Source organism: Anopheles gambiae, chromosome X, assembly GCF_943734735.2.
Source record: "Anopheles gambiae chromosome X, idAnoGambNW_F1_1, whole genome shotgun sequence".
Classification (NCBI taxonomy): domain Eukaryota; kingdom Metazoa; phylum Arthropoda; class Insecta; order Diptera; family Culicidae; genus Anopheles; species Anopheles gambiae.
Window position 1 is genome coordinate 8,339,009 of NC_064600.1, and position 24,987 is coordinate 8,363,995.

The 24,987-nt window shown below is 46.6% G+C and overlaps 1 protein-coding gene across 1 annotated transcript in view; it reads left to right on the plus strand.

Annotated features, from left to right (window-relative positions):
- The first annotated feature begins 6,730 nt into the window (after nucleotides 1-6,730).
- The window catches only part of LOC1271762 (serine/threonine-protein kinase 32A), a 74,729-nt gene continuing 56,472 nt past the window's right edge, over nucleotides 6,731-24,987 (plus strand). Inside the window, exons 1-3 of the mRNA XM_061650888.1 lie at nucleotides 6,731-7,267; nucleotides 13,077-14,267; nucleotides 22,883-22,938. Coding sequence (XP_061506872.1) covers nucleotides 14,213-14,267; nucleotides 22,883-22,938 — 111 coding nt within the window. The 5' untranslated portion in view covers nucleotides 6,731-7,267; nucleotides 13,077-14,212. The remainder of the gene's footprint in view (nucleotides 7,268-13,076; nucleotides 14,268-22,882; nucleotides 22,939-24,987) is intronic.

The following is a 24,987-nucleotide window of genomic DNA, read 5'->3' on the forward strand; positions in this document are numbered from 1 at the left end:
TAAATCACAAGCAGGCAGCTTCCGGTCCGGCAGTTCTTTTTTAGTCGGAGCAATACGGTATGCGGCGATGATGGACTGGTTGCTGGTGGGAAATCACCGAGAGGCTGACCTTGGAGGACAAGTCGTATCCAGGTTTAGCGTTTGTATATTTGTTTTGCTAGATTTATCAACCAAAGTCCTGCCAAGCCCTTCATAACCAAAGTTCCACATTTCGAGGTATATATATATACCAGTGAGTCGCTAAAGTTCAGTTTGTCCTAATCTGCGATGTTCATTGCTTTAGTACTATCTGCACACTATCATCGGAAGAGGCACAAACAAAGTCTACACAGTTTATTGGTTTGGGCATAGGTCCAGCACACGCAAAACATGCCCCAGCTGGCCTTCGCTATGTTCCATGTTTCATTCCAAAGTACGCTTGCAAGACCTTCGCTGTCATGTTGCCAAAAAATTGGCAGGGAAGGTATTTAGTTATTCTTCTGGGTTTTTTTTTCATGCTCTTTGTGAATTATCTTTAGGTCTTCGTAAATGTATCGTAAAAGTGTCAGTAATGCTTTGGAGTTACGCTTTACAATCATATTAGCACCAGGATGAATCTCTTCACTTCACACATTTACTTTCTCATCATTAAAAAATAAGTTATCGAAGGCTCTTCGTTTGGCTTCTTTTGTTACATGTATTGCAAAACTCGACACTATAAGTCGAAAAAAATTCTGCGATTGTCGCAAAAATTGCTGCGATTGTCGCAAAAAGTTTAGCAATTGTCCCAAAAACTTTTGCGGTTGTCGCAAAAACTTTTGCGATTGTCGCAAAAACTTTTGCGATTGTCGCAAATTATTCTGCGATTGTTGCAAAAAGTTCTGCGATTGTCGCAAAAAGTTCTGCGATTGTCGCAAACACTTTTGCGATTGTCGCAAAACATTCTGCGATTGTCGCAAACACTTTTGCGATTGTCGCAAACACTTTTGCGATTGTCGCAAAAAGTTCTGCGATTGTCGCAAAAAGTTCTGCGATTGTCGCAAACACTTTTGCGATTGTCGCAAAAAGTTCTGCGATTGTCGACTCTTTAAAGAAGTTGTCGAACAACGTCCACTTCCTTCTACATATCATTCTAAAGCATGATGAATGCTGTTCTTATTCGCAAAATATCAGTTGAGGTTGTTCTATTGTCAACACTTGAATATACTTGCCTCTAAAATCTTCCGAATTTCGTTTGTATGGAGACTTGCGTCATAAAGACATATTACGCGTTGCACCTAGTGTTGGGTCAAGTAGCTCTTTTGCAAGAGCGAAGCGCAGCGCTCTCGCTCTCTAAAGTGTGCGGTGCGCTTGGGGTAGCTCCGCACAGAGCGCTGCACACAGGAGCGATTGTGCGATGCGCTCCCAGGAGCGAACTTTCGCACTTTAATGAGCGTTGCACGCAGGAGCAATTGTGCGATGTGCTCCTCTTTCTCTCTCTCTTTCTCTCTCTATCTCTCTCTGTCTCTCTCTCTGTCTCTCTCTCTGTCTCTCTCTTTCTCTCTCTCTCTTTCTCTCTCTCTTTCTCTCTCTCTTTCTCTTTCTCTTTCTCTCTCTCTTTCTCTCTATCTCTCTCTCTCTCTCTCTCTCTCTCTCTCTCTCTCTCTCTCTCTCTCTCAAGTGTATAGTGTGCTCGCACTGTGCGGAATGTACGAAAAGTGCGCGCACTGTGCGAAGTGTGCGTAAAGTGCGGAGTTCGCACGCACTGTGCGAAAAGTGCGAAGTGCGCGCACAGTGCGGAGAGCGCGCACAGTGCGAAATGTGCACCGCACACTTCATTGTGCTACTTTACCCAACACTAGAATGCATACAGGTGAGTAAAAATAATTGGCGCATTCCGCTCACATTCCGCAAGTTAAGGCCTGGATTTATGCAAGCCATCATTTTCTGTGCGAAGCTTTCAAGCGCACATCTTCTAGCTCCTGCGCAGCGCTCTGTGAGGTGCGAAACTTCGCTCCTGGGAGCGCATCGCACAATCGCTCCTGCGTGCAGCGCTCAGTAAAGTGCGAAATTTCGCTCCTGGGAGCGCATCGCACAATCGCTCCTGTGTGCAGCGCTGCGTGCGGAGCTACCTGTTTTTCCTGTGGGCAGTGCGGGAGCGCGCACAATAAGAAGAGCGGAGCGATTGAGGTACCTCTTTCGCTCTTGACCCAACACTAGTTGCACCCGCGTTGTAATTTACCGTGTTGTTAGTGAAAATGGTGCACTTTCTTGGCTGTCTCATTTGAATAGGCAGTCTGGGTAGCTGTCGCAACTCTATAAGCTTACTCATAATGAACAGTTATGTGCGTAGATTAATGGTTTCGCTCGCATATATTATGCCAATCCTTTTCCAATCCACCGCACAGCCCGTGCAAGCATCCTTCACGCCAGCACGTGATGTCGACAATGAACATGGTCTTGGCACACACACACACACATCCGACACACTCATCTAGCCTAGGAACGTGCTTGGCTGCTCGTTGCGTTGGTCCTTATTTTCAACAAACCGCCGCACCGCCTCCCCACACATCCGGTTGGGAGCGAATCGGGAAATATCCAATTATTAACTTTCGTCCGTACTGCCCGCCAGCAAGCCGCGGCAATCGGAATTGCCACGAATCAATTGAGCGGCCTATTTATGGTTCGAATGGTGAAACACTCTCCCACCTTACCTCCCCTCCCCTCCCTTTCCTTTCGTAGTGAACCACCAGCCAACCATTGTGATTATTAATTCGAAATGTTATTCGAGCTCCCTTTTATCCCGCACGTGCTCGAACGAACGAGCAAACGAGAGCTGCCTTCCCGAACAGCTTGTACTGTTTTAATGTCGGAAAAATGCAGGCAAACGCAAATGCAACAGCTCTGCCGAACAAGCAAACCAAACCCACCGGCTCCATTAGTAGCGTACGGAGCGAGGCGCGCTCGATGTGCGAGCGCGTCTTTTTTGTTCGTCCACCCGGCTTCGTCCCCGTTGCAGCCTCCGGGGTATGAAGTCAATAAATTTACCCTCCCGCCAGAACAGTTAATTTAAATATCTGGACGCGGGCGCGAGATACTATTGAACTTTTGCTGTGTTCGGCTTGGGCAGTTGCAGTTCAATTGGCAGTGTTTCAACTGTTGACCGACCCCACTGGTTTGAAAACATACGCTCATGTAATGTATCAACATTTCAAACATATTTGTCGATTATTACGGTACGTTTGGCGAGGTTGTTGCCGGGGTAATAAAATTTTCGTACACCCCGAGCCGCCCGCATCTGCTGCTGCATCCTACGGTCAATCAAATAAATGACAAACGGCGCACGGCCGGGCTCGCGGAAAATAGGAAATTTAATAACCAAAACCCATGCACCCATGAAAACTACTTCATCTATATATGCGTGTGTGTGTGTGTGTGTGTTTATTGCAAACGCACTTTTTTTCTCCTTTGCACGCTGATGTTGTTTGCAGGCGCTGATGCGAAACGTTATGAATATTAATGTTTGACGATAGGAGGATTTTTATTTTATTACTAGGCCGATTGCTTGACTCTTGTTTGTTGCAACTCTAGCGCGCCGAGGACAGACAGATTGGAAAAGTGTAATTTATGCGCCGAAAAAGAAAAATTCGCTACCAACTAGACGGAGCTTCGGTGGGGCACAGTGTTTGCACGGATTTTTGCTTTTGTTTTTATTTTCCCTCTCTTCGCTGACTTTCTCGGGAACGAATGGCAGCAGATCATGAAAACAATTGGTCACAACAAGCCGAAAAAAACAAACAAACTGCATGCACCGCGTTGTAAGCAAAAATCGCACTGGTCACCTAAAGGTAGGCAATGCGTGTGCGTGCGATAGCAGCGGCTGAGAGCGCCCGAGAGGTATGCAGTTCGGTGCTAATTACCTCTGTTGCTTACTGTTTGGCGTTATTGCTGATTTGCGGAACGGTCAAGGGTCTTCCAGGGACCATCCATAAATAACGTACTACAGTTGCATTGATTTTACAGGGTTTCCCACGATTTATTGGTTGGATCTCATCAATTTTTGGTTGGTTCCCATATTTTTTTAGTGCGTTCCCACGATTTTTTGGCCGTTTCCCAGATTTTTTTGGTCCAATTGTATTGATATCCATTCGGAAAATACCAATAAATTATGGGAACGAACTAAAAATCCATGGGATACGACCAAAAATTCGTGGGAATTCACCAAAAAATCATGGGAACTGACCAATAAATCGTGGGAAACCCTGTAATTACGTTTTAAAGGGGGAAATTGCGCTTAAAAATTACGAATTGAGATCAGGATGCACGTTGATTTATTTTGCATTTTATTTTGTGAAGAAACACACACACACACAGCACGAGAGAGTTAATTACAACATCATGCAAGGCCGTAAAGCAACCGCACGGGTCCCGGGTTGACGGTGTAGCGTCAATTATTGCGCTCATAATTTTTCGATTTACTTCCCGTTGGCAGTTTGCTTCTTCCCGCTGGCGGCCATCCGTGGGCAGCAATAAAAGCGAGATATCATTCATCGCAATTAAAAAGAAACGCACACTGTACCATCATACATGCATGACGCAGTGTGTGTATGCGTGGTACATCTTTTATTCGTTGCTGTTCTGTTCCCTTTTTCTCTGCGTTTGTTTTTTTTTACTCTTTCTTCAGTGACTAATTTATTCATTCCTATTCGCCCGTGTTGCGGCGACGTGCACTTAAAAGGGTACCATGTACACGTGTGTACGTGTGTGTGTGTATTGGGATAATATTGTGTCCTCTTTTGCATTGCACTCGCCGATCAACTGGTTGCTGCGGATGCATGTTCGATGAAGCTTTCTGCAGAAATTAATATCTCGGTGGCACCACCTCTGCTGGTGGTTTTAATTTACTTCTTCTATGAGTACGGGCGCGAGCGTATGTGTGTGTGTGTGTGCGATTGACTGTGCGATGTGGGAAAAGAACGGTAATTAATATCCGTGCGGTGGAAAGCCCCATCGAAGCATTCGGGCGTCATCGGTGCTCTTCTATCTACGCAACACAGCTGACGAGATGAAAGGGCATAAAGTATGCCGGATAGAAATTAGTTGCACGCTGCCATGCGATTGCTAGTTTTCTACGTGAGTGTGAGTTTTGAGGGAAGTTGGTTTGTGCTTTTCGCGGGGGGGGTACAATTTATTGCTAATTTTCTGAAAGCATTTGCGTACAGAAAGGTAAAGTAGTTAGACACGAAAGTGTAGCGTAACGTTGACGATACTGCACCCGGGAAAACTTTCGCACAGAAAACTAAACTTAAAAAAATGAACACATACACACACACACACACACACTAGCTTCTCACCGAGTTCCGAGGATGGAAAGAAAATTAAAGAGTAACGAAGGCCGGATCGATCAAACTATACGGTGCTTCGTGTCACGTTCATTAAAATATTCTAATGAGCTGGCTTCGGGAAGGTCAACGGTCAAAGGCCGGCGTGTGTCTCCCGAAAGCGGGCTTCCCGCTCAGCATCTTCGTTGCTCTGGTTCAACGAGGCGGGGAAAGGCGGCAGCCTTGAGGAACCGATAAGCCGTTAAGGTAACTGGGATTGCCAAGGGGGGGAAAAGGTTTCGGATTGCAAATTGCATAACTCGAGACCGACCGTACAATCAACTGAAAGGTGCCCTCCCCCCCCCCCCCCCGTAAGCTATGCAATCGGTATGGCAAAGTTGTCTCGTTAAGGCTATTGATGGGCATAATCGTAAGGCTTATTATGTTTTAGGCACCACTTTAGGGGGCGCTTGGCTCTTTTAAAAATAGATTTTTGTTGCAGAGGACAGTGTTTTTTTTTCTTCTTCCTATTTTGATATTAACTTAGCAATGGGCATGAAAATATTGAAGTAAAAAAAACAATAAACATTCATAAAACCAATTAACGAGTGCAACTAAACTGTTTCCGTCCTGCCAATAACCTTTCTTTAGGTTAGCTTTTTCGAGTATCTAAACAAAACCCGAGCTAGTCTGTTTTGCAATGCATTTTGCATACCGTTAGGCGTTCTTTTGGAGCCAGAATGGTGTATTTTTAATGCAATGAAACCTTAGTGATGTACGACCTGCTAATTTGTGATGTAAATTGGTTCAACATTTATTGCTCAAACTTTGGACCTTTTAATGCGAGTTGATCGACTTATACGGAAAAAACCCTCCACCTGCACTCTTGAGCGCCAGAAGTTATGCAAAAAAAAAAAATGCAACATTCGCTTATACTAAACAGCCCACCAGTATGTATCGTTATGGTGCACATTCCTACATAAATTCGTTTGATGTTGAAAGCATAAAAATGCACCACACCAACCGGCTGGCCCTGGACCCGCCATCCGTCATTCTGCTAATGCGGTTGTAAATTATTACTCAATCCCATGCCCCCTCCTTCCTCTCCCAGTCGGACTCCAAGACATTGGTCATCAAACGGCGATTAGATTAGCGAACGCAACGCTTCCGTTACGATCTGTGAGAAGTGGTACACTTACGAAAGCAAAAAAGAACGCCAAAAACACACACTCACACTCGCCACTGCACCAGACACACACACATACATACACACACACACACACACACACTCGTGCCTTGCTACAGATGGCACGTTGGCTTCGGGTTTTACGGCACAACGACGACGACGAGGATGAAAAAGACTATACCGCCCGAACGTAGCCCGAAAGCGCACCCGAAGCGTGTCGTAAAAGCTCCACCGGTGGCGGGAAATGACAGCCACTGCCAGTGTCGAGTCTCTGCTCGAGCTTACCAGTGTGCCGTGGCAAGTGTGCGCGACCAGTTCGAAACGCCGAAAGGTGGCTTCCCGCAAACGGCTAAAGCTTTACCGTACCCGCGTCATCAGTTTGTAGCAGCAGCTCTCGTCAGCCGCACGGACAGTGGGTGCGTTTTGGGGCCGAACCGTGACGTGGGCAATGGTTCGCACCCGGACGTAGTGGTTTTTTTTTTGCGCAGGGGAACGTGCTGCCTGGTGCGAAAGTGCGCTCTACGATGCTCTTGTGCCGGCCGTTTGGTGCGAACCGCCTGCCGGTGCTGGGTCGCGTGTGTACGCCCGCTTCAACAAGTGGCTGCCGGCGGGACTGTACGACCGAGCATTAGTGTGTATGTGTCTGTGTCTGTGTGTGTGTGCGTTTTTGAAGTGATCGAGGTGTGATCGTGGCTGTGGAGTGCGTTTTTCTTCTTCGAAGTGAAGCACAATCAAACTCACTTGTGACACTTGCAATCAACCGAACGCGGCTGGAAGGGTGCGGGGAAGAAACATTGCACAGGTATGGCAACTAGCTAGCGTAGGAGATGCAAAAACGACACGATTAGTAAAGAATTCTCATTTCGAAAGGGTTTGCTGCGCCTAAATGTATGCAATTTTCCTTAACTTATTGATTTAATTGCTAGTCTTCCCCCAATTATGCAGTACTGAAGAGACGTTTGACAACAGTGTATCATGTTGCTGTATGTTATTGCTACAAAATGTAAACAGCAACAAAAAATGGAGTTTTACATACCTTTAGGCGCTATTCAGGATAAACAGAAAAAATAATCCAATAATAAAGCCACTTCCTTGGGCTGCACGGACGGTGGAGTTGGTGCACTGCATGCTGTCACCGTTGAACCTTTCACGGCTCAACCGAACTTGTGATTTGCGCGTCCACCAGCAGGACAGTGCCCTGGAGTGCCTTTTTCTGCATAGGGCTAAAACCAAATGGAGCAAAACAGAAGGGAGGAAAAAATAAACGTAAAAAGCACCACAGAAAAAAAGCAACATACAACAGCAGCCCAGAGCAAACTTTATCTTATCGCTTATTGCTTTTCCTCAGAGCACACACACACACACACTGTGGGAAAGGGGTCAACGATTATGTCACTCGCCCCTCCCCCCCCCCCTCCCCCCATCCCAGTTGTCGCTTTTGGCGCTGCTGCTACAGCTGCTGAGCTTCCGCTTGGCTTCGGGCCGCAAGGGTACGGCGACCGCCTCAAAACCAAACAAAACCCCTTTCGCACAAACTATGTCAATATGTCGGTAGTGGCCGTTTGCCCCCTTACAGACAGCAGAGCAGATCGCATTGATCCGCACGGTGAAACAGAAACACCAAACCCAGGCCGGTGCTGGGCCCCCCCGGGTAAGCCCGAGTGGAACAGTTTATTTGGTGCATTTTTATTTGACTCGCTTCATGTGCGCTTACCGTTTCCGGTACCTGTATGTGGCCGACACTTTATGTGTGTGTGTGTGTGTGTGTGTGGTCGATACTGAGACCAATTAATATGGTACGGCTTCGACCGTGAGACTCCATCGAGGGACCAAGATGCGGGAACAAGGCAGATGGGCGTGCAAAGTCTGGCTCCCCGGAAGCTGCCGGAAAAAAAAGCCGCAAGACTGCTGCACAATGACCGGGCAGGGTCCGGGCAGGGGTGGTTCAACATCTAGCGACCTTGCAAAAGTTTGAGCGAGATGAACCTCCGCCTGGCAGCATACATTTGCACACAGCGAGCAGAAGCAAAAGCCGGAAGCCCCTCACCAGCCGTACCAGCGACGTGTCCGTAAGGGAGGGAGTTAAAGGCTAGAAGAAGAAGAAGAAGAAAAAAATGTGACAAAAGAAACTAAGTTGGTAGTTTGCATTGATCGTTCTTGTTGAAAAGTTGACTTGAGAGTTGAAACAGCTGTTTGCAGTGGCGCACAGCTGTTTGCAAACGGATGTAAACGGAATCGTTGCAGCGTACGCTTGTTTGTTTTGTTTTTTGTTTTTTGTTTTGGTTTTGGGACGAGCTGTGAACAGCACAAGCATCTGCTAAAGCATTTTGATTGGCAATTGAAAAAGATAAAATCATATCAACCCCAACTTTCCACCCAAGTCGATTCGACATCGGCGTGATAAAATAGCCAAGATGACAGCAGCACAAGAGCAGGCACCAATTGCAATTGACTGGAGCATGGGGGGGGGGGGGGAGGGGAGGGAGGGGAGGGGTGGAAAAAGAAATTAAGCAGTAATACGCGCTGGGCAGCGGGGATGAGGACGGTACATATCATTACGTAGCCTGTGGCAGGGCATTTGTCAAGCGTAACGCGGGTTTGCCGCCCGTCAGGCGTAACGCGGCGGTTTCGACTTTGCTGCACCGGTTTGCTCCTGCGGGGAAAAGAAGCTTGATGACCAGCTGTACAGCGACCGTGATGCTTCCGTGAAGGGTCCGATCTGAAGCTAGACTGGCGCTGTGTGTGTGGGTGTGTGGTTAGGCAGCGTACTGTGGACGCGCACCACGAAGCATGACAAAATTGAAATGTCGCAATGTCGTGTAAGCAATCAGGCTGAACCCAAGGGAGGGGGTTGAAGGTGTCATCCAGCCCCTCCAGCCATCGCTCACACCAACCGGTCGTATTATCCGATGATCGATCTCGTACCAAAGCCCGTCCTCCGGGTTCCTCCGTTGCCGGCGGGCCCTGCAGCTGAGCAGCCAATAAAACCGAGCCTGCCCGCGGCAGGGAATGCCAGAAAGCGGGCGAAACAAAAGAAAAGCAGAGCAGCAGCGCAGGCAAAGAAAAACAACACGCCCGAACACCCTGCGGGATGGACGAGGTCACACGCGCCGTTCGGAGCTCTCGGTTGCTCTACCCGGCAATGTTCCAATATGCCTCACGCGGGTTGGTTGGGGTTGGGGTGCAGGGAAGGTGATGATTTTTATTGTTATGACGATACGTTTTTGGACGGGGAAAGGAGCGGCTGCTGTGGATGCTGGAGGTAACGATTGGGGTGGATAGTTTCTTCGCCCTTCGTGACGTGTGGCGCCTGGGCATTATTGTTCGCTGTTCAGGCCTCTCGCAGTCGCGCGCGTTGTGTGTGCATGTATGTGTGTGTGTGTGTGGGTGGTAAACTGAATTGCCCTATTATTGTTGGCGCTGCACCGTGGGCCAGCCCGCTAGCACGGACAAACACTTTGTTGCACGGATGGCTCCATGGATACAGGGCGCAGAGCTGAACCACAAATTGCTCAATTGAAAGTACTTTTGAAAACGCAATGTACACATTTAGTGGCAATGTGTTGACAGAAGTGTGTGCTTTGCAGGAGTAGGTCCTTTTCTGGTGCTCATGCGTGTTAAAAAAAATCCTATCCTGTTAATTGACAAATCAACTCGTTAGCGATATGTACCAACAACTCAATTGGCGCTAATTACATTCAGATTAATTGAAATTGCGTTGCAAAATTATTCGTCACGAGCAAAGGAGGGAGCTCGGAATCGGACATACCCGATTAGGGGGCCGATTTCGGAGCCGATTCCCGAGCCAACTCCGGAACCGCTTCCGGAGCACAATCCGGATTCGATTTCAGAAACATCGCAATTTGCTTCAGAAACGGAATCAGCATTGATTTCAGAATTGGAATTAGCGCTGGAATGAGAATCAGTTCTTGAATTGAAATAGGAGTTTCAGAAGCAAAATCAGTCCTGGAATCTCCTTGAGAATGGATCGTTTACAAGTAAATTTTAATTCTTTGCGGCTATCAATACGTAGCATCATTGGATCCAAAAGCCTATTCTTATGGAGATGCGGAAACAGACTCCAATTTCGAAGCCAATTCCGATTCCGGAACCAATTCCAGTGTCGATTCCGGAATCAATTCCGGATTCGATTCCGGAATCAATTACGGAATCATTTCTGGATTCGATTCCGGAACCAATTTCGGATTCGATTCCGGAACCAATTTCGGATTCGATTCCGGAACAATTTCCGGAGCCAATTCCGAAACCAATTTTGGAGCCAATTCCGGTACCGATTCCGGAGCCGATTCTGATTCTGGAGCCGATTCCGGAATCGATTTCTGACAGCTTCGGAGGTAGCCGGAATCGATTCTGACGAAAACTTAGTTTTTCCCATCACTAATCTGGAGAGCACAAAAACATATATTGGGGCCCTTTCCGTTCTACGTTCGTAGGCTGAAATTTCAGCCTGTCAGCTGTTTGCATTGTATAGCAGTTTTCGAGCAGCTATCTAAGTGGGTATAATATACAGGTGGCCTTATCCCAAGGTATGGATGAATTTTGAAGACTGATTTTTATCGCTTCTGTTTCTGAATGAAGATTTTGAGAGTGTTTTGTGTGTTTGTTAAGCCTCCAGAAAGCTTGTTTGAACAAAAGTTTTCATCCAACGTGACAAAAAGTGGTATTCAAATTTGATTATAAAAATAACATGCTATGAGACGACCTGGACTACACACACTTTGATTCTGGATTCCATCACCAGATCTCTTTAATGCACCTAGCGATAAATGTAAACACCAGCTTATTTGCCATTTTTCGAGCAGGTACTCGAATCTAATTCTAGCTTTGAGGCTAGAATAATCTAGAATTGCAGGCTAGTTTTAGGTGTGGTTTTGTATGGAGTGTTTACATGATTTCAGCCTCCAAATGTCAAACTCTATACAAAAAAGCTTACTAGAATCATGAATGAAATAATACTAGACTGAAAGCAAGTTATGAAATCGTGAAAACATCACAAAATGCGACATGGTATGGAGTAGTGATGGAAACATCGTTTCCGATTCCTGAAATGGTTCCGATTCCGATCCCGATTCCGAAACCAATTTCGATTCTGGAACCGATTTCGAAGCCAATTTCGATTGCGGAATCGGTTCGGTAATTGATTCCGAGCTTGAAATCGGAATTGGATCCAGCATTAGACTATGTTCTGGAAACGCCATGAGAATGGATCGATTGGATCCTTTGTGGCTACCGGTACAATCTTAGCTTCATAGGACCCAAACGTCTATTCTCAAGGAGATGTCGATCTCGATTTCAGTTCAAACCCGAATTGCAGAAATACGGGGTCGATCTTGGAGGCGATGTCTGAGACGGATTCTAATTCCGTATCCAATTCCGGAGCCGATTCTGAAACCAACTTTGGAGCTAGCCGGAATAGATTCTGTCGAAAACAAAATTTATCCATCACTAGTCAGGAGAGCACAAAAACATATATGATTGAAATAATATTACACTGAGAACAAGTAATGAAATCGTGAAAACATCACACAATGCTACTGATTTAGATGCTATGGAGTAGTGACGGAAACACTGAATCGGAACTACCTGATTCCGATTTCGTGTTCAGAATCAATTCTGGAGCCAAATTCGATTCTAGAATCGATTCCGATTCCGGAACCGATTGCGTCGCTGGAATCGTTTCCGGTTCCTGAATTGATTCCGATTCCGAAACCGATTCCGAAGCTGGAACCGATTCCGAAGCCAACACCGATTGCGGAATCGGTTCGGTAATTGATTCCGGAATTCGAATTGAAATTAAATCTAGAATCAGCCTAAGTTATTTATAGCTATATATACAATTTTAGTAGCATGTGACCCAAACTTCTATTCTGAACGAGCTGTCAGTATCGATTTCGAATCCGGAGTTAATTCCGGAGTCAATTTCGATAACAGAGTCGACTCCGAAATCTTATCCTGGATCTGCTTTCGTTTATTTCGATTTTAGTAAATTTCACAACTAGCCGGAATCGATTGCAACCAAAACTTTTCCCATCACTAGCATGGAGGCGCCTAATGCGTCACCGGAAGTGCATGGAGGCGCCTAGTGGCGCAAAATCTCCACATCTCGGCATACAATCTCTCCACCTCCTTTGGTCGCTTTCAATTAATTTTCGTTCACATTTTCTTTTTTTTTATTAGTTTAGTTTAGCACTCATTACAAGTAAAAAAAAAACTGCCAAATTGTATCGACTTCTTTATAATCTCATCGCCGATTTCGTGTGCCATTCCGTCAAATGCAATTTTTCTGAAAGTGACCCATGAAATTCATTGTACATCGTTTATACAGTACTATTACTTTCTAGCGCAAAAGTGTAAAAATAAAACTGCCACTCGTACTCAAGCCTCGGTCGGGTTTCACACCGTCTGCACCCGCCCATTCGCGCCCTGCGCTCCTTTAGTTGTTGAAAATCCTAGAAGAAAAAAACAAAACAAAAAAATCAAATAAAACGTACTGTAAAACTCTTCGCACAAACCCCCTTTCCCTATGCTTTCCCCCACACCCGCTGGAGCCGTGATTTAACCTTCCCGTTTCTCCATCTTCTCCCAAACAGGACGCGAACGTGCCGACGCACCACCGGCAGCGGAGGAGCAGCGAAAAGGGGGAGGGGGCGGAAAAAATACGGCCACCATCGAAAAGAATGCAAATTGAATAAAACGATATCGACGGATAACGGGCGGGTTTGGTTTTAGAGCGAAAGGAAAGGAAGGAAAAAACCAAAGGGCAACACAATGGACAGCCGGACCGCCGGCAGGTCGTACACAGCGCGGCCAACGTCAAGCAGCACAGGTGTATGGGAGCAGGCATTTCAGCGTAGGCACCACCGATAGGAAGGGGGAGGGGGAAAGAGTGCGAGAAAGAGAGAAAAGCCGGTCGAAATATTCACATTAGCTTCGTTTCGCGGCGACCCTCGGCGAACCGAAATACTCGATAGGTTTTTTTTTGTTGCTGTGGATTGGTTGTTGTGCTTGTCGCTTTTCTCTTGCTCGTTGGCACGTTTTCGCAGTGTGGCAGTATTTCAGAAGCTATAATTTGAGCCATTTCTGGGAGGCACGGTGCGGGGTGGGTGGGGTGCAAAAAAAAAAAAACGCGATGCACAAAAATATCGCAGACAGCAGCCGTAACCGCAACCGCAAACAGTCGTATTCGAATCGATAAGCACCCAATGGCGTAGAAGGGTTTCCTATTTTTGATTATTTTTGTTTTGTGCGCTAGAGCGCATAGGTAGCAAAAAGAAGGCAAGCGTTGGGCGGAACAAAACAGGCAAAGCGAGTGGAGCGATAAAAATCAAGAGGTACCAAACCCAAACCCCCCGAAGCCCAGTGTCGTGGCGCAGAATGGATCGCTAAATCGCGTGTGATTGTGCGATTAGTTGTGAGCTCATCGGCTCGGCAGCGGGAAAGCGGACGAGCAGACGACGAACCTGCCTGCACACCGATCGTGTGTGTACGATAAAGCGCGACGCGCCAGGGACATTTGTGTGCACGTACACGCGCGGGCTAGGGTGTGATTAATATCTGTGACCTGCCAGGTCACCTGCGTCGTCAGCGGCACCAACGAGAGAGAGAGAGAGAGACGCACCTTTGCAAGCGGAGGGGCACACACAGCAGTGAAACAAACGAAAAAATAACCTCCAGACAAAACACGAAACAACGCGTGACAGGACGAGGAGGAAACCCGGTTAACAACATGGGTGTCAATTCATCGTCCCGACAGGATGCGAGCTTTCTGTCGGATGAAGACGGTAAGTACGGTAACCGCGCCCGTGCTCAAGGGTGCTTCACTAGGGCGGGGAGCGATGATGGGGAGTGGGGACACAGTTTAACGAATGGCAGCTGCTGGTTGCCCTTTCCTTGTTCCGTTTTTTTTCTTCTTCTGTGTCTGTGCTGTAAGGTAGCAGCAGGGGAAATGCAAACAAAAACACGGTAAATGCTCACACCCGCCCATCCCGTGCAGTGAGTCGTCTTGGAGTAATTACGATAAGCGTATCATCTTTTCTTCCCCTCTCTCTCTCTCTTCATTCGGGCGCCTTCTTGCCGGGTGCGTTTGTCGTTTTTTTTTTTCTACCTTTCTTTTTCCCTCCCCCACTTGAGAAACCAACACCAATGGGAGGGGTCTCGGAATCACAACGGAAGCACGCTTCAAGCGCTCGCAGACGTGCAGGAATGTGCAGGAAATTCCTTACGGTTTGGCACTTGCTGATGGAGCGGAGGAGGTGGTGGATGGTTGTCCTTGTTAAAAAATGATTAAAGTGGCCTGGGCGGCCCCGAACAGGCTAGAGAGCGGTGTGGTAAATCTCAGAGTTATCTTTTTTTTGTATTGTTTTGGGTACAACGCTATTTTAAATGCACCGCTGATTCATTCAGTAAAAACGCCTAAATGTATGCATCGTATTTTTTATTCAGAAAAAAAACGCCTAAATGTATGCATCGCCAACACATTTGTGTATTTTTGTTTGGATATTAACATCGTAATGGTAATATCAACATTTCTTTGAATGGAACTAGTATTGTTGATGAAATTCATTGTAGTTTACTGATACCATAAAGAAACTTTAAATATATGCAATCTAAGATTTACCGTTTTAATTTAATGTCATGTTTAGGGTACAACGGGTTTTTTAATCCTCAACAGTTTCATTTTTTTTTAAATACAGGGTTTCGAATCATACAAGGGGAATGTTGCAAGCATGCTGTAAAAGTTTGTAATCATATAGGGGACCTTGGCAATCGACTAGGGGAATTTTACAGGCATACTGTGAAGCTGTCAACAGACTGTGAGTGCCGTAGTAAAAAGCTACAAATTGATACCGATAATGCTTTCCCAAAAAAAAACATAATTTGGAGTTGTTTTCGTGTGGCATTCAGTACATGTGTACACATGATAAATTAAATAAATCCTGCTGCGGAGCCATAATTAAGCATGATAGATTAGTAAATTTAACGAAATTAACTTTGGGGTACTTACAGCGGCAGTCATATATTTCGCAAAAAAATTTAAAATTTGAGTTTGCTTAACACTGGTTTCGCTAATGCTTCAAAAATAGTTAATGTTTTAAGTAATTCATGAGCTATACTCTTTAAATTTTTCCATATGTTTTTGACTGTAATGCATACAGTAAGTTTGTGTTTTATGGTTTCACTTTTTCCACACGCAATGCATTTATCATTATCTTCTATTCCTAATTTAAATTCTTTTGATTTTGTATTAATTTTTTTCATTTACTAACATGTAGTACGTGCTTCATTCATTTCGTTTGAATTTAAGTAATTATTATTAATGTTTCTCCAAATAGTTTTCCATATAATTACAAACTTCCACAGCATGCTTGAAACATTCTCCCACCGATTTGAAACATTCCCCTAAGTCATTGAACTATATTAATGATTCGAAACCCTGTACGCCTAAATGTATGCATCATCTTTCCATTTTTAAGTAGAAAAAAACTCCTAAATGTATGCATCTACCTTGGCACAAAGTAGTAGAAGCTTTCAAACGAGAGAATTCAATAGAATGCATTGAAATATTACTCACAGATTATTCAGAATTTTTCCATTCCGATATCACCTTGATTCGAATGGCAAAAATGATGTTCAAAGAGAGTTTTTTAAAACCCAATACCTGAAATTGCATACATTCAGGCGCATTGTGAACCTACAAAGATTCAATGCTTATTTAAACCTTAATAAACTGCAGCAACCATTCGAATATGTGTACCAGTGAGACCTGAGTACTCTTGAGTTCCACATGATCCGTGCTCTGTCGTATTACACAACTCCAATAATGTTTTTCTGGTTCAATAATGGGTTAATGAACGATTTAGCTGATACAGCTGAGCACAGTAAGCATATCTAAAGACGCCTGTGAACTATTGTGGATATTTATCCTTACAGTTAGTTTTTTGTTGTTGATATAGAATCATAAAAAAATGTTGAGAAGCCCCGAGAAATAGAACACAATTTTGACTGTGTAAAAATACCTTGGCCTGGTAGCAAAAGAGGTATATCTTGAACATTTTCACTGACAGCGGAATGCTGCCTGCTACCGTCCGTTCGGCTTCCGTTTCGTAATGAAGGAGAACTCACTCAGGCCCAGACCACCCGTAAACTCTTCTAATTAATGGCGAGCCTAGCCCACGGGGGGAAGCACCGATCCTACCGAGCCTGTGTGCCGAAGGGAGAGAGAGAGAGAGAGAGAGAGAGAGAGAGAGAGAGTTGCAAATTGTACGCTTCCAATTTCGGTAACTCCACGCTACCGTGAAAGACGAGAAAGCTTGCTGCCAGGAATGTACCATGGGGAAGTCAAAAAATCGAGCCGCACCATTTGCTGCATCGTCTTTTTGACCTTGGAAAAAGCAAAGATGATAGCGAAAGAAAGACACAGCTCAACCCAAAACGACAAACGTTAAAGGCATCGACATGAAAAAAAAGAGCTGAAAGAGGCTGTAAACATCAACAAGCAATTATTTGTCCACCCTTGGCACGTTCCGCAAGCGCAAACGGAGGGAAGCAAAAACATTGACAGGCATTCCATTCCGAACCCCGGCCCGGGGAGTCGCTTGACGTTCGATTATTTTTGGCAAAATTGCTACCGGGCCGGGGCAGCGCAGTGGCGGGACGGAGCAGCCACTAGGATCCGATTCCCTGCACGGCAAAGTATTTGCAAACAATAGCCGCCGGCCCTGTCAGTGCTTTGGGTGAAATCGCCGATGGAGCGGGCCGATACGAGGCGCAGTGGGCAAAATCTACGGCAAAGAAAAATGTACGAAATGATTATGCTTTTAATGGTAATTAAATCCGTGCCCTGGCCGGTTACCGGGAGGGTAGCGAAAGTCGGTCTACCAGGATGTATTATTCGCGTAATGAGCCATTTTAATGAAGCCCGCAACGGTAAGATCAATACCGACTTCACCCGACCGAACTCACCGGCTTTCCATTTCGAATGTTTGTTTCGCTATTTTGTTTGTATTTCTTTTCATTTCTACCACTGGTACACTTTCTTTTCAAATAGTTAATGGGAGCAATGGGACAGGGAGGGACAGAATCTTGGCCTCGATCTGTCAAGAGCTGAGCAAAAAAAAAGAAGAAGCAACTGACAGTCTCCAGGGAGATGCGCTTGAGTCCGTTTCCGCTTACAGCACAACGAGCAGCAGTAGTTCGGGGGGCCCGAAATGAGTTTGGCCCGCTGTTGACCTTGGCACCGTTGGACGCTTTAAAATCATTTCCATGGCAATCCAATCAAACAGCACCGAAGAAGCGTTGCGCGAGTTTTTTAAGACTTTCCGTCCGCAAAGTTATATATATTTGCCGTCCAAGCTCGGTAGCAAATTGCTCCCGAGGAAAGGTTAAGCGCCTAGATGGATGCCTGGCGCTGCTGCAAGCATTTGTATTGCATACCTATTGGGCGCGTTTGATGTAATAAGGGCGGGTAGGTGGGACAATAGCGAGTGCCTTTCGGACACACTTGCTATTTACTGTAGCCATATTAAAGTGTGGTTAGCTATAGCGAATATTGTTCCATCGGTCTCGGCGAGCGCCTAAATGTATGCAATGATCGTTTCAATATACAATTTTAAAAGAATTTCAAACAAAATGTGGACATTGCTAGTAATAAATCATTTGAAAAGAGATTTTGCAAACCATTCAACATAGCAAGAGTGAGCAATTGAAATTAAACGTCAGATTGCATACCTTTAGGCGCGTTGCTAGTGCTATGTGTTTTGTGTTTAGTATGACAGTCGCAAAAATGTTGCTTTGTTGGTACTAGCATTGAGCAGCAGATTGTTTTAGTTCAGCATGAATCCGTATTTAATTTTGCACTAACAAATGCAATTAATTCTCAAGTTGCATACATTTAGGCGCTCAGAATGAAAAAAAACCTAAAAGAAGCTTTTCATAACTTTCCTCCGTTTTCTGCAAACTTGCAAGGCAAACAAATCCTTCAAATGAAAACGAAAGGGATACACTCGCAATCACAGCACGGCCACAGGGTGCAAATGCAATGTTCCGGGCTTTGCCCGAAGCGTCACAGACGCTTTTCACCACCATCCGTCTCTAACTATTGGTTCGAAACCCCCCCTCCTCCCTCTTCCCTCGCAAAAAACGGAGTTCACTCCACGAAAGGATGCGGCAAGCAAAGCAAGAACCACAAAACAGGATTATAAACTCATTAAAATGTTGAACCCATCCACGCTCCCGCCCTACGAATCGGCTTTGCCAACCGGACAAGGATCTACCGAGGGGTGTGAAGTTGATACTGGCGGCACGCCGGTACATTATTAAAATATGACACCGCACGCTCACGCTCACACACACACTCACATTCACCTCACAGTCTCCCCGCTTGGGTTGCGGTGTGTAGCGACAGTTTGTCAGCTGCCAGTCGGTCGGATTACGCCCTGCCGTGCTTCGTCAGATGGCGCCAGCACAGCTTTAAAAGGCGCGCACGCCGAACGCACCATGTTTTGTCACCCTTTTGGAGCAAAAACGAGGGGCAGCAAAATGGGGGCAAAGGGATTTGATTAGGATTTTTTGTGTCCTTTTTTCGGTTGCGTTGCTTTGCTCGAGCCGAAAGTGCTGAAGTGCCTGAAGATATTGACGATTCTGTGGGCGACTACGACGACGGTGCAGCATTTTGAGGAGCTACCAATCTCCGTCCGTACAGAGCGCCTGCGACAAACGAAAGTGACACACCGTTAGGCAGAACGCCGACAACATTCTTCGGACGTGCCCGGCGTACGGAAACCGGCCAAGGCTTTCTGGGGAGGGTGCTCCGGTGCATACGTAAATTAAAATTGCCCACTTACACGCACCGTTTGGTCTGTGCCGTACTGCTGCGCCCTCCCTTGCCCCAGTCGAGGGCGCCAGACCGCCCGCGGACGTGATTTGCGGTCACCGCACGCCGCACCGAATGCGAAACACACTCTCCGGCATCGTTTTCGCTATTTGGTTGTTTTTTTTTTTTGAGCCGATAGTTCGATACTCGATCCGTGGTTAGTGTGCTCACAAACCCACCTCACAAGTACACCTTGGCAGGAGGTAGAAAGCGCAGGCAACCTGGCTCGTTCACGCAGTCCATTTTCGGTGCAGCGGGCGCCTAAAAGTATGCTTGCCGCCGTACATTCGACGCCTGATTCGTTCGAGACCGAGGCCCCGAGCTGGGTACGTGTTTTGCATTCGTCGGACTGTGTACGTGCCGGCACCATCACTCCCCTCGTTCCTCTTACCGCGCCACGGTAAGCCTATTGTCTCACAGGGCCCATTTTGCCGACCGTGTGCAAGCTGCTTTGGAAACGATTTTGGAGGGGAGGAAATCTTTTGGCGATCGGTTGCGTTGCGCACACGCGCCCCAACGTAAAAGCAAAACATCCCAAATCCGGATTATGGGGCGATGATACGATTCACGACCGGCAAAAAAGGTCTTGGCCGGTGAAGAGCACAAACGAGCTCATGCACAAACCCTGACAACCGATAATCCCGACCAAAGCACACTTAACCGAGCGCCCGCTCCCGCACGGGCCTGGAAGGGTTGAAGCTGTTTACGAAGATTAAATTAAATTTTGAAAGCCATATGCCTGCCCGAGTTCCAGGGAGTACGGTAGCTGTCCAGTGGGGAGGAGGAAAGCTAGGGAAGACAGACACACACCAACAAGAAAAGAAAAATTGGGACAAGCCGTGTGCGTGTGGAGCGAATCCAAATTGCAATAGCCGGAGTTTGGCATGGTTTCGTAACCTGCAGCTGTGTAGATCTTTTTTTTTTATTCTCCCTATGGCTCCCCACAAATGAGACCAGATCCTTATACGTGCGTGTGTGTGTGTGTGTGTGTGTGTGGGACTACCGATCCCGTACGGCACAAACTAGGACACCCGGCAGACGAAGAAAACCCTCGCGGGAAGGGAAGTTAATTAACGAGAAAACGTGACAGCCTGCCGAGCGATGCGGCACCACGGTCCAGTGCAACGGGGTTTTGGGGTTGCGTGGATTGGATTGCGGGTGGGATTAATTACTATTATGAATAACCTTTCCACTACGGTCGGTTCCCCGGACCGGTGGACATGAAGTTGTCACCAGTGGCAGCAGGACACGCACCCGCGGGGATCGTGGAGGGCGCTTTTTTTGGTTGCTGTTTTTCTTTCTTCTCGGTACGGTTGGGCTGGGTGAAACGTGTCAGTTTAGCGTTCAATTTGGGGTTAATTTCTTCGGATCTGGCGGGCACGAGATGGGCTAACGTTGCGACGGCAACCGGCTAACGGGGTCCGGCTTGCGTGCTTTGTTGCACGGGGTGTCGTAGGCGCTGTTGGTTAATATTGCATACCTTTGGGGCGACTCTGATGCTGAACAGTATTCTCACCGAAAGTGTCCGTGTTTTATGCGGTGAGTGGGGTGGTGACTTTTTCTACACACTATTGAACATTCCCTTACATTAGTTTGCTTAAAAAGAACGTCTAAATGTATAAAATACGTGACAATTAATACATGTATAAAGTCTAATAAAATAAAATAAACCGCCTAAAGATATGCAATATGCCTGCAAGAGTCCGTGCAGCTAGAATGCAAAATAGATTACGAATACGCCTAAATGTATACCAAATGTAAGCCACATTTGGCGTTTTTACTCCTTTTACGTTTTGCGAACAGCTTCAACGCTCATAAAACGGTGCGCCCGATTGATTTTGAACATGTACAGTTTACTTTTTGCAAAGGTTTACCTCCTACCAGCATATTATAACCTACTTGGTGTCAAATATTAGGGCCAATGATGTGACTCGAGGGTTGAAGAAAAAGTTTTAAAAATGCTTTCTTTTATCATGTGTGTTAAACGACTCAATTTATCTCTCGTTAAACATGTCCAACTGAAGAAATGTAATTTGAATTACTTGACTCCGACGGGGACCACTTTATGTTTCGATATCTTTAACCCACACGAATAGCATGTTTATTCCTTTGAGAATGGAATTTGTACCTTATATTACTGTAAAATGTGTCTCTCTTACTCTTCTCTTCTCCGGCGCTACAACCGCTTTGCGGTCTTGGCCTGCCTCAGGAGTGTCCGAAACCGCTCACGGTCTCGCGCCTTCGTCTGCCAGTCCGTTATCCCGGCCTTAATGGCGGACGCCTCCACGCCATCTTGCCACCTCAATTTGGGCCTACCACGCCTCCTCTGTCCTTGTGGACGGCCTAAAAAGACTTTACGGGCTGGGTCGTCCGTTTCCATGCGTACAACATGGCCAGCCCACCGGAGCCTGGCGAGCTTAATACGCTGTACGACAGTGAGGTCGCCGTACATCTCGTATAGCTCGTCATTATAGCGGCTCCTCCATTGTCCTTCCACACATACGGGGCCAAAAAAATGTAAAATGTGTCTAACATGACAAAATGCACAGGAGCGCTACCTTCCAAGACATAGCAAAAAAAAACATTTAATCATCAATAATAAACCCTACCAGGAAGTAATTATACAATTGTACGATGCTTCTTGCGTTTTACGTTGCAGTTTGTTATTAGTAAACTCAAAAACATTTAAAATCAATTTGGAAGAAATGTCTCGAGTCAATGAAACAATTTGTGAGCGAAATTAGAAATCGTTCAAGCGTGTATAGTATCGATTACGTTTCTGTTCTTGAGGAGTGGCTTAATTTGACACATTTCTGTTTGGCTCAGATGATTGGCATTATTATTTACGAAATGGATGGAGCGATGCGTATTGCGTTTATTTTTATTAAAAAAAAAAAACAAATCAGAAAAGTATTCGCTCTCCGCTGATCACAGCAACGCCTGAATCTATGCAATAAGTGCACGAGATGCCATAAAATTTAGAAATAAAACCAAACCGCCTGCATGTATGCAATGTTTATCACAAACGGAACTATTTGTACTTATTTCACACAGCCTTATAGTGTCTGTGCTTCAAATAACGCTGAAATGGAACGATTTTTGATCAGAACGAGAAAGACTCCATCTTGAGAAGCGTTTTCAAAAATCTTCGATGACTATGATAGGAACATTTTGTCGTGGAAAGAGCTCCAAAAACGAGAAGGAGAGAGAGAGAGAGAGATAAATAAGGAAAATGATAAAATGCCCCAATATAATCACATCTCATTTGACTCGCTTCCCGCTTGCACCAAGGTTCCTTCCCCATGCTGCTGGTCGATAGTTGGCACAATTAAATCTAAATATGTATACAGGCCTGCACGCTTCATTATCCGGAAGGAGCCTGCAAGAGTAGGAAAGAAAAAAACGCCACAAAAAGCAGCAGCAGAGTGGCAGCAGAAAGACACAACTTGTTCGCCCACTAATTTCGTTTCGCCCGTTTGATCTGATCGTGTGCTTCTTCTTTCCCGTTTGCTCTTCTCTTTACAGTGAACTTCGACCACTTTCAAATACTGCGCAACATTGGCAAGGGCAGCTTCGGTAAGGTAAGTCAACCCCGCTCCCACCAGTCGGCCGTGCCTTCGTGCCTGTCAGCTTGATTGGTTTGTTTGCTGCCTAATCGGGTGTATGGGCGAGGGCTTTGGCACGATGCAACAATCAGCAGAGCGGGAAAACAACAACGAAGGTGAAGCCTCTACGCGGAACAAGTCTGTGCGGGAAGCTGTCAGTCTATTCCGGCCCGTCCGTCACTCAGTCCGCCAGTCACTCACTCAGCAGTTGAGTGTGTGTGTGTGTGTGTGGTGTCTGTCCGCGCACCGTTTGCCACTCCGAGCTCGGCTGACGGCCGCTTGGATGTGCTGGCTCACGCACGAAAGATTCACCCAATTAAAGCGTGTTGCGGGAAACCGGTAACAATCAGCCCGGAAGTATGCAATGCAGCCTGTGCGGTTCGCGCTCGAAACCAAACAAAAAGAAGCTCCCGATGTGATTGGGCAGGCAATGAAGCAGCACAAACGCTCGACTAAACGCACCGGTTGCGGCTGCGGCCAAAGCGTCCGAAGCGTTCATTATCATGGTCCAGCGCACCGGCCCCTGCCCCTCGCAGGTTATGCAATGCGTGTAGCAAATTGTGATTGTTTTTTTTTGTGTGTGCTGCCGTGCTGTGCTCGCTGTTCGCAAAGCAGCGAAAAAGGCAAATGTTCCCGGGCGCAAACGGAAACAGTTTTGTGTTGGTGTTGGCGGCTGTAGCGAAATCAATCGTTGGCTCTTCGCTGGCTCGCTGAACATTCCATGCCGCTTTGACGAGCCGTTCCCCCGTTCGCCCTTCTTTGATTCGCAGCACAAATAAAGCTTCCCACCCACCACGACCGAGGCGAGCTTCTCTGCCTGCCTGCAATGGCTGCGGGGCTTTTCTTCTCTGCTTGCTTCTTGCGCCTCGCCTTCAGCATCGTCATCATCATCATCACAATTCGTGCCGCGTGCCGGATAATAGCTCACTAAGTGACATTGACGAAATTACTGCTTTATCTTTTCCATCTCTCTTGCGCTGCCTTCCGCCCGTTTGTTTCCGACTCCCCCTTCTTCTCCCTTTTTTGTTGTTGCTGCTCCTCATCATCCCGCCCTGCTCCGCAGCCCGCGTGTGGTCTCGTTTGCCGATAATATTACAGCATTTGTGACTAATGAACTGTTCTCAGCTCGCTGGTTGAGCTCACGCTTGACGTTGGCGCTCGGAGGGTGGAGTTGTAGAGTTTCCTTCTTTTTTTTCTCATCTGCTTCTACACACTCTGCGTCTTTCTCAGTCGCAATGCGCTCGTTCGCAAACACTCTCGCAGAAACGCTACAATGGGATCGTGCAATGAGTGGCAACTGGGATGGGAAAGCACAACCACCGCACACACACACACATGTCAGCGGGGAATTGAAATTGACAACCGCAAAGACGAGACGACGCGAACGCAACGACCCCAACACGATGACAGCAGGCGGGTACACCCTTTTGTGTGAGCGTGTTTTTTTGGTGTTGGTGGAAGAAAAAAGCCACCGCATGGCTCGATGGTAACGCAATCGCTTCTGCAGCGAAGCGGGGAGGGGGAAGGCGATTCTAATTGGCTGACGAATGGGTGCGGATCGTTTTTTTGTTTGTATGTGAACATGGTAGCACAATGGTCCCTTTCGAGAGCAATGGCAGCGCTGACTCATCGGTGGTGGCGGCCACGGCACTTACGATCGAAACTCTACCACCCGACCATCACGAGTGACGGGAGTTGTGATGCTAATCGGTTGGCAAACATCGGTGCGAGCAGCAAACCGCACAATGGGGAAAGCGGGGCTGAGCGAGTCCCAGCCACGGTACAGCAGCAGCTCGTTAAATTCTGTGTCGGGAGTGGCGAGCGCCGGGTTTTTGGCCGGGAAGCTAACAAGCTGCCGGTCAGCTCGATCCAAGTGCATCCAAGTGTCACCGTAATGGTGTGTATGTGTGTGTGTGAGTGTGTGTGTAGAGCACTGCTGCCGAAGCAGGTCAAGTGCGATATTATTTATAGTCTGTCCATTTTTGCTCCCTCATTTCCCTGCCGAACGGACTGTGGACTGCGTGC